The following is a 10,708-nucleotide window of genomic DNA, read 5'->3' as shown; positions in this document are numbered from 1 at the left end:
TGGGATAGGATACAGCTCGCCTGTGACCCTGTAGAACAGGATAAAGCGGCTACAGATAATGAGATGAGATGAGATGAGATATTCTCTCTCTCTCTCTCTCTCTCTCTCTCTCTCTCTGTGCGTGTGTGTATTAAATGTCAGAATTGAGAAATTTACAATACAGATAAGTGAGCGTGAGCAATGGTCTTGGTGAGGTGCTCTTCAACATCAGAGAAGCTGAAACCCAGATCAACAAAGAGTGAACAAAAGGAACATAAAGACGTGAACACGAGTGTGTAAAAGATGCAAACAAAGTGCGCTGGAACCCCAGAGAGGTGGACAGGAGTGAATCTTGCTGAGCTGAATTAAAATCTAAAACCTGCTGGAGAGCTGAAAGAGGAAAAACCAAAAGAGTGAAAAATGAGAGGAACTTCTAAAGGAATTGGACGAGATGAAGAGAGCATCAACATCACTGAACAAGTTAGGGTTTATGGATTCAGCAGTAGTTCTTTATTAACTCTGAGTTCTTCGTCTGTCTTTCCTGTAACACACACACACACCGCCTTTCCTCGACTTCACAAAGCTCTTATTGTTGTGGAGGCGACACCCACAGCAGCTGCTAAACCCTCAAGCACAACAGCTGAGAGAGAGCGTGCCGCACTGAAGGGGGTTGAGAGCAACCTGAGCTGAGTGTGTGTTTGTGGACATAAACGAGGCATAAAGGCAAAGGAAAGTCTCTCTCTCTCTCTCTCTCACACACACACACACACACTCTCTCCTTTTTGCAGCTATTCAGCTGTGGCTCTGCTGACTGTGGAAATTCTTTTTCACACATCCTGCAGTTTACTACAGAAACTGAGATGCAGATGGTTTTTTTGTGTGTGTGTGTGTGTTTGATCACCAAAGAAACACACACCAGTTATCTCAGACACACATTTCTCAGCCGTACATGACATTTACTCCACACACTATGTCAGAAAAGCAGGTCATATTATAAAAGACTCCAGCAACCATCCTGGAGAGTCACCGTTCTCCTTTCTGCCCTCTGGTAAACAACCCCAGTCCCTCAGCACACACACCTCCAAACTCAGACACAGATTCTACCCCACTGCCATCAGACGTTACAGCTCTCCCTCACAGAACACACACAAACTCACTGACCCCTTTCCCACAGTGTGTTAAAGTCAGGAATCTTCTTCCTTTCCTCCTCCTCGTGTTCTGTATAAAGTGTCTGAATGTGGAACGTGTGTGTGTGTGTGTGTGTGTGTGTGTGTGTGTGTGTGTGTGAGAGAGGAGTTTACCTCAGGAGATGTCCAGACAGGTGACTATGAGAAGCTTTCTCACACACACCCTTATTTACAGCATTTAGAGGAGGACTGATGATTAGGTATGTGGTAGTACCACACACACACACACACACACACACACACACACTTATTGTTAAGATGGCTGTCTCATGTTTCTACAGGACGTCTGTCTTTTAATCTCTTGGACAGATCTTAAGGGTTGTGTGTCCTTCTCACATCCCATAATACCCACAGCTCACTGGGTGAGTGTTGAGAACACTTTGTACTGTTGTGCATTTACACTGTATACAATGATACTATAGTGTGTGTGTGTGTGTGTGTGTGTGTGTGTGTGTGTGTGTGTGTGTGTGTGTGAGAGAGAGAGAGAGAGAGATGGAGTGAGTGAAATTGTTTATTTCATTCCCTAATTCTGTTCCCTACAGTTACGCCCTACCTAGCGTTCCTGATGAACAGGGATGAAAGCAGCATTATGCAGCACAACATACTGTAATGATAATAACATAAACAACTGAGATTTAACATCAACACATCTGTCATGAGCTCTGTATGTATGTGAAAGAAAGAAAGAAAGAAAGAAAGAAAGAAAGAAAGAAAGAAAGAAAGAAAGAAAGCACAACTTTATTCATCACACACTTGTGAAATTTCCTCTCTGCATTTAACCCATCTGAAGCAGTGAACACACACATGAGCAATGAGCACACACACACCCACACCCAGAGCAGTGGGCAGCCATGGTAACAGCACCCGGGGAGCAGTCAGGGGTTCGGTGCCTCGCTCAAGGGCACCTCAGCCCAAGGCCGTCCCATATTAACCTAACCTGCATGTCTTTGGACTGTGGGGGAAACCGGAGCACCCAGAGGAAACCCACGCAGACACGGGGAGAACATGCAAACTCCACACAGAAAGGCCCTCGCCGGCTGCTGGGTTCAAACCCAGAACCTTCTTGCTGTGAGGCAACTGTGTGTGTGTGTGTGTGTGCGCCCTTTACTGTGCTCTGTGTAAATAACTAAATGTACTCACAGTTCTTTTGTGTGTGGGAGAACTGTGAGTGACATGTGAATCACAGCTCTGTGTGTGTGCGCTCACACTCGTCTCAGATCTGCACATACAACATGAATAACATACAGCACACAAACACGCCACCCTACTGGTTACACTAATGGCCCCCTTTAACACCACTGGTGTGTGTGTGTGTGTGTGTGTGTGTGTGTGTGTTTCCATGTGTGGGAGAAAGTGGAAATCCCCACATGCTGTTTTGTGCAGGAACTCCGTCCCACCTCACTCACACACACACACCTTCTGTTTTCAGTGAAACTGAAGTCCAGGACATTCTCCGGCTCTGGAACAGAAGGAAAGAGACTCTGTTCGACTCAGTTCAGTTTTATTTCTAGATCTGATTTATGATTTAACAGGGGACATGATCACAAAGCAGATTTAGAGAAATAAACCTGAATGATGTTCCACTGATTGAAGAATAGAAGAGAAATGAGGCTTCATTAAAAACAAAACAAACCCATAATGTGTTTATTTTCTCTCTGTGTCTAATGTAAGGAATAAAAACACCTTTTGGGGGGTGATGATGGGGGTGATGATGGGGGTTTGATGGGGTTTGATGGAGTGATGATGGGGGTGATGATGGGGTTTGATGGGGTGGTGATGGGGGTTTGATGGAGACGATGATGGGGGTGATGATGGGGGTTTGATGGGGTGATGATGGGGGTTTGAAGGAGGTGATGACGGGGTGATGATGGGGGTTTGATGAGGTGATGATGGGGGTTTGATGGAGGTGATGATGGGGGTGATTACTGGGGTTTGATGGGGTTTGATGGAGGTGATGATGGGGGTGATTATGGGGGTTTGATGGGGTGATGATGGGGGTTTGATGGGGTGATGATGGGGGTTTGATGGAGGTGATGATGGGGTGATTATGGGGTTTGATGGAGGTGATGATGGGGTTTGATGGGGTAATGATGGGGTTTGATGGGGTGATGATGAGGGTTTGATGGAGGTGACGATGGGGGTTTGATGGATGTGATGACGGGGGTTTGATGGAGGTGATGATGGGGGTTTGACGGGTGATGATGGGGGTTTGATGGAGGTGATGATGGGGTGATGATGGGGGTTTGAAGGAGGTGATGACGGGGTGATGATGGGGGTTTGAAGGAGGTGATGACGGGGTGATGATGGGGGTTTGAAGGAGGTGATGATGGGGTGATGATGGGGGTTTGATGGAGGTGATGATGGGGTGATGATGGGGGGTTTGAAGGAGGTGATGACGGGGTGATGATGGGGGTTTGATGAGGTGATGATGGGGGTTTGATGGAGGTGACGATGGGGGTGATGATGGGGGTGATTATGGGGGTTTGATGGGGTGATGATTGGGGTTTGATGGAGGTGATGATGGGGTGATGATGGGGGTTTGATGGGGTGATGATGAGGTGATTATGGGGGTTTGATGGGGTGATGATGGGGGTTTGATGGAGGTGATGATGGGGTGATGATGGGGGTTTGATGGATGTGATGATGGGGTGATTATGGGGGGTTTGATGGGGGTGATGATTGGGGTTTGATGGATGTGATGATGGGGGTGATGATGGGGGTTTGATGGAGGTGATGATGGGGGTGATGATGGGGGCTTGATGGGGTGATGTATGATATCACACTGCACTGTGCTGTTCCTCTGGAGCTTTAATGTTTATTATTAGTAATTTTACACAGACTTTAGAGCGAGTCTGTGTTTCTCTGTGGGATTTGTCTCAGTTTTTATTCACAACTGAGTCAAAATAGTAAATATTAAACACAGAGGCGCCATCTTCTGAATTTGCCTTAAAAACAAATCTGTCCTTCGGTCTCGCGCTCTGCAGCTGCGTTTCAGTTGTAGTGAGAAGTGACGTCATTTGCGGCTCAGCCAATCAGAAGCTGTTGCTGAGGCAGAACAGAGAACAGGACGTTCCGGGCCGTGTGTGTGTGTGAGTGTGAGTGAGTGTGTGTGTGTGTGAGTGAGTGTGTGTGTGTGTGTTCGTTAGGGAAGGAGACCTCGTTAAAGATAAAAAAGCAGAGCAGTCGCTGAGGTAAATGTCTCTGTGGAACTGCAGCAGCGCCATCATCAGGACACAACAAACTGAGGGAGGCTAAGCTAATGCTAAAGCAAGTACAGGTTCTGACTGAACACAAAGTTTATCTTTCTTTGAAAAGTTCGGGTTCAGATCTTATTGATCTCACAGAAACTTTCATTTCCATTCACATAAAGTGATTCTGCAGCTTCTGTGAACAAAAACCCAGAAAAAAAGGTTTTACAAGAAATTTAACAGGAAGTTCAGGTGACATTAAATTTACTTTTACCTGAACATTCTGTTCTCGAATTCAGAGACTGAAACCATCAACAACAAAGACAATAGAAATATAGACATTTCCACGCCCCAACAGAGTTTCTGTGTTTAAACGCGCTGTGTCTCCTCCTGCTGGTCAGTTTAGAAAATTACACACACGAGAGACGGAGCTGCTTCAGTCCCTGAGCTCCTGAAGGATAAGTTTCAGGAACACACGTCTAACCTTCCTCATATCAGCCAGTGGCGGCTCCTGAATTTTTTTTCAGGGGGGGCAATTTTCCCCCGTTATGTCTACACGGATCATAAATTTCCACAGGACTGAAGTAAATTGACCTAGGTAGCAAGTCAATAGTCAACCAAACCCAGAAAAATACCACGGCAATAAAGCCCCTTTCTACAATAATATTTAACTGCCTTTTATTCACCCATTAAGACACACATGTATATATTTGGGAAACAAACAGGCATCAAAACAACATACAGTATATAACTTTTAATGTGATGGTTATAAATAGTGTGCGAAATACCCTGTACACTGCAAACTAGCGACAGATACGCGATAGATAGCTCAGGTAAGCTAATCAGTCAGCATACCGTAGCAAGCTACCCAAACCTGAGGCCACAATGACCAACCTACAAGACTGAATATGATCTCATTATCTCTAGCCGCTTTATCCTTCTACAGCTGACCACGGGCAAAAGGCGGGGTACACCCTGGACAAGTCGCCAGGTCATCACAGGGCTGACACATAAACACAGACAACCATTCACACCTACACTCAATTTAGAGTCACCAGTTAACCTAACCTGCATGTCTTTGGAGGAAAACCACAGGGAGAACATGCAAACTCCGCACAGAAAGGCCCTCGCCGGCCACGGGGCTCGAACCCAGGACCTTCTTGCTGTGAGGCGACAGCGCTAACCACTACACCACCGTGCCGCCCACTGAATATGATAAATGATGGAAATAGTGGAAAAACTGGAAATAGTGAATGAAAATAAAAATGTACTGTTTTATTTATTGAGTCACCACACAGACCTGCTCTCGCTGAATAAAGTGAGCTGAATGAGCGCCAAACTGAGTTCGGCCAGGTTCTAACGTCATACCAAAACAAAATACATCACTGATTCCTTCACATTCAGAAAGGTTAAAAACATTCATCATACGTTCAAAAACGTTCATCATAGTGTGGCACTGTATTATCTAATTCTCACTGCTTATAACTCTACACCCCCCCGGTGGAGATGAGCTGGGAAACTGAAGACTGAAGGAACAGTATTGAAAAGTATTTTTCCAGTCTCACCTGTGAAAGGTAATCCCATGTGATCTCGTTTGGACGGTAAACCTGTTGGTACAGTTAAACGCAGCACATGAATGAGGCATCTTTATTCTCGGCTACTGTCTAGACGCTATACCAGAGACGGCTGAAGAATCTCCACTTTGCCCCATCCAATATGGCGGCGAGGATGACGTATGATTCTACGCAGAAGGCGGCGTCTATGTTTATATGTCTATGGAACGCAACTTTGCCGCGCTGCGCAGTGACGTAAGCACGTTAGTGCATGGGACTCTATCAGTGAACTCTTGTGCGATTTTCAGCGTGACTGAAATCGCCCCAAAAGGGGCGGTACTCTAGAAGCAAGACCACCCTGACTGGACAATGATACCCAGAGACAGATTAAAACGGCCTCGAGCAGCACTGGTGAAAGTTTGTTTTAAAAAAAAGAAAAAAAACTTTTTTTTTTTCCCCGTTTTGGGAGTGCGTCACCCAATTGCCCTTATGCACCAGCCACCCTTGATATCAGCCTCAGGCCCGTCTTATCAACAGAAACATTCATCTCCACCTCATTAGTTCTCACCCTTTTGACTGGTTGAAGAAGAAACTGCACACACAGACACGTCTCTTCTGTCCCTCTGTGCTCTAATGGTTCGTGTTTGCTTTGGTGTTGTGTTTCTGGATGGTTGTGGTCTCTCAGGAACACCAGTGTGTGAGTGCAGGATGGAGTTATCACAAATGTTAATGAGGTGGAGGTTAGAGTTACTGCTAATGAAACGAGGTCCTCAAACCCATCCTTCAGGAGCTCAGGGACAGATGCAGCTCCATCTTTCAGTTTGTTTGTCTTGCCATGAAGCATTTCATGAAGACAAAAATCCAACATACAGCTGTTTCTCCTGTGGTATAGTGGCGGTTCTAGAGGTGTTGGTTCTCTACTTCCTTTTGGCAGGTTTAAGAATGAGGTGTTGCCCTCATGAAGTATTTTATGAAGACAAATGTCTCATACACATCCCTCTATAGTGTAGTGGTTAGTGTCAGTGCTGTGGCTTGGGAAGGTTCAGGTTTGAATCTTTCTTTTGGCAACTTAAAGAATATACAGTGGTGCTGGAGCAGGATGAAGGTGAATATTAGGAAAGGACAGGGTGGGAGAGGGAATGTTCCTGTCCTCAGTGTAGGGGATGAGATAGGCAAGAGGGCATGAATAAAAATTTTAACTATTGCCGTTCTCTGACAGAGTACACACACAGTCCTCTCCTTGCAGTATGAAGGTGTGACGGAGCTGAGGGTGCGTGTGTGGCTCAGGTGGTTGCACTGTTGCCTCTCTGGATTACGAAGTGCTGGGATCAAAACCCCTACAGAGCTCCAGGGGGTGTGTGAGAAACAGGCTGGGGGAGGAGAGGGAAGTGAGGAGTCCTGTCCTTCCAGGAAGTGCAAAAACTGGGGGAAAGGTGATGTGGAGAACTTGAAGGAGTAGTGAGAAACAGTGAACAACACCCTTCTTAACCAAAGTGAGAAATCTAAAATAAATTTCTTTAATCAGAATTACTTTATTAATCCCTGGAGGGAAATTCAAATATGCTACCAAGCTCCTGAATCAGAGAAGTAAACATGTCTAAAAATAGAAGATAAAATCGTCTGAAAAAAGAATAAATAAAATAAATTTAAATAAGTTCAATAACTTAAGTAAAAGCAAAATGAAGTGATTTTATATACAATGATTCCTATATACATATATTGCACCTGAGTTAAGGATACAGTATGCATGGTAAGACAGTGTACCACAGTTATACAGTGGCATTGTACAGCTTGACTGCAAGGAATGATTTCCTGGGTCTCTCAGTTGTGCAGCGTGGAAGAATCAGCCGTTTACTGAACGTGCTCCTGTGGCTGATCAGCTCCTCATGTAGAGGGTGGGAAGGATGGTCTAAGATTGTTTTTATTTTGGACAGTGTCCTCTTCTCCAACATCACTGTCAGAGAGTCCAGTTCCACGCCTACAACATGGCCGGCCTTCCTGATGATCTTATTGAGCCTGTTAGTGTCCTTCACTTTCAAGCCGCTGCCCCAGCAGACAACAGCATACAGGATGGCACTGGCCACCACAGACTCATAGAACATCCGCAGCATCATTCGGCAGATGTTGAAGGACCTCAGCCATCTCAGAAAATAGAGACGGCTCTGGCCCTTTTTGTATACAGTGTCCATGTTTTTGGACCAGTCCAGTTTATTATCCAAGTACACCCCCAAGTATTTATATTCCTCCACCACGTCCACACTGACCCCTTGGATGTTAATAGGGTTCACCGGAGCCCTGATTCTCTTCAGATCGACCGCCAGTTCTTTCATCATCACGTTGAATTGTAGGTGGTTCTTCCTGCTCCACGTGACAAAGTTGTCCACCACCATCCTGTACTCACTCTCATCACCACCGGTAATACGTCCAACCACTGCAGAGTCATCAGAAAATTTCTGGAGGGGGCAGGTCTCCGTGCGGTAGTTGAAATCAGTGGTGTAGAGAGTGAGCCCCGGTGTTGCTGATCACTCTGTCCGACACACAACACTGCAAGCGCACGTACTGTGGTCTGCCAGTCAAATAATCCACAATCCAGGACACCAGTGGGGCATCCACCTGCATCGCTGTCAACTTCTCACCCAGCAGAGCCGGACGGATGGTGTCAAAAGCACTGGAGAAATAAAAAAACATGATCCTCACAGTGCTGGCTGGCTTGTCCAGGTGGCTGTAGACTTTGTTGAGCAGGTAGATGATTGCATCTTCTACTCCAAGACGGGGCTGGTAGGCGAACTGAAGGGGGTCAAGAAGTGGTCGGACCATAGGCTGGATCTGCTCCAGGATGAGTCTCTCAAGGGTCTTCATGATGTGTGACGTCAATGCCACAGGCCTGTAGTCTTTGAGGTCACTGGGACGAGGCATGACATCTTCCACAGCACAGGGACCCTCTGAAGACCCAGGCTCATGTTGAAGACATACTGAAGTACTCCACTTAGTTGGAGGGCACAAGTCTTCAGGGCCCTGGGGCTAATACCATCTGGTCTAACTTCACACACCTCTCCCAAGGACAGGGCCCCCCCCCACTGTTCAGAGCCCATCCTCCCACCCAAGCATCTCCTACCCCATCTTCTGTCTTCCAGCATACAACTAGCCCACATGGGAATCCTTCTTCTACCTCCCCATCTCTTCTACCCTCTTAACACACCTCATCCTCTCACCTGCTCCCTTTTCACCACCTCATCTACCACATTCCTCTGAGGACAGGACCTCACACTGTACCACCCTCTTCCACAACCTGTCCCCCTTCACAGCCTCTCTCTCTCTCACACACACACACAAACCAAGCACCTCATCCACAAGAGATCAGAGCTTTACCACAGAGCCACCAAGTCCTGCCTGCTACACTTCTGGAGGCTTTGTCTTCTAAAGTAAAACAGCCTGTTCCTGTTGAAAATCCAAGATACTGAAAGTATGTTTTAATGTCTTAAGTCAAACAGTTAATTAACATTCCAGTGAAATGTTCAGGAAATGATGCAGCACTCAGCACACTTTGTGTTCAACATAGATCTGTTTATTCATATATATATATATATATATATATATATTTTAAAAACATTTCCAAAAATCTGCCCTTTGGAATAAACTCAAAATCATGACTATTAAATATATTATATTTCTTTATCTTATTCCTGCAGCATTCTGAAGCAGAAATCACCTTATAGAGATTCTCAGCAACATTATCTTAATAGTTTCAGATCTAAAGACTCTCCATATTCATACAGGATGTACTGTAACTGTACTTGACATTTCTTCTGGAAATTTCCTCAGAGCTGGAACATGAAGATAAGACAATAACAATAATAACACTGATGTGTGTGGCTGTTTCAATACTGTGTTTAACACTTCCCCTTGTCCACAGCCCCTCAGTTGAGTCCTTTTACATCAGATCATTAATGATCCAGAAGGAAATGCACTGTGTGCCAGTTAGTCAGAAAGCTAGCTCGTTTAACGCCCTACTTATTTAGCGAACTAACAGGTAATGATTCAGTTCTGGTTTTGAACACGTCCCCACTGACGTTTGCTCATGAGTTTCCCTGAGGAGGGAGCACAAAACCATCCCTACAAAATCTGACACAATTTCATTGGCAGATAAAGAAACTGATGGGAAAATCTGTTTACAAGTGAATAAACCAACAAAATACTTTTAGTTAACATTTTAAAGATGTGACATTATGAACTGTTGAGTCCTGAGAGAAGGTGTGTTCCTGGTGGGCATATCCTCTTCTTGTTCTGCAGGTGTCCACTCGTGAGACAGTGGAGTGAGACACTGCCAGGTGTTTTGGGACAAGGTGTGAGGCACACCCCCTGTTGGGGTGTAGAGGAAGTGCAGTGGAAGTGTGGGTGAGAAAACAAATATTTAAAAGACCGGAGTAGACATGACCGCTTTAACCCTCCAGTCTCCAGCTGTCCAGCACAGCCACGGGAGTTACACACCGCATCAGGAGGGATAGGATAGACTGGACCAGAACAGGGAGGGGAATGCTCTCTGTCTCCCTCACTAACACACACACACACACACGTGGGAGGGGAAGCAGTGAGTGTGTGAGAGACTCAGAAACACGACGCTGCCACACAATACATCGATATTAGAAATAAAAATAAAGGTGAGTTCTGATGACTTTAAGAGATCATAATTAGGATTATGATAAATTACAATCAGTTACACGAGACCTCTTCACTTTTGATTCCAAAATAATAAAAATTTCCAAATGTCATCACTGTGTGCTGTGGAGTTTGTCCTTACGAC

At 45.4% G+C, this 10,708-nt stretch overlaps 1 protein-coding gene across 1 annotated transcript; it reads right to left on the bottom strand.

The window, feature by feature from the left end:
* Positions 1 to 3,211: 3,211 nt before the first annotated feature.
* On the bottom strand, positions 3,212 to 6,751 carry LOC132874233 (uncharacterized). Its single transcript, XM_060910222.1, has 2 exons — positions 6,514 to 6,751; positions 3,212 to 3,921 (listed from the first exon to the last, which is right to left on the bottom strand). The coding sequence occupies exons 1-2, from the start codon at positions 6,749 to 6,751 to the stop codon at positions 3,212 to 3,214; spliced, it is 948 nt and encodes a 315-aa protein (XP_060766205.1).
* Between the last annotated feature and the right edge of the window lie 3,957 nt (positions 6,752 to 10,708).

Source organism: Neoarius graeffei, chromosome 26 (genome assembly GCF_027579695.1).
Source record: "Neoarius graeffei isolate fNeoGra1 chromosome 26, fNeoGra1.pri, whole genome shotgun sequence".
Classification (NCBI taxonomy): domain Eukaryota; kingdom Metazoa; phylum Chordata; class Actinopteri; order Siluriformes; family Ariidae; genus Neoarius; species Neoarius graeffei.
This window is presented reverse-complemented; position numbering and strand designations above follow the sequence as displayed.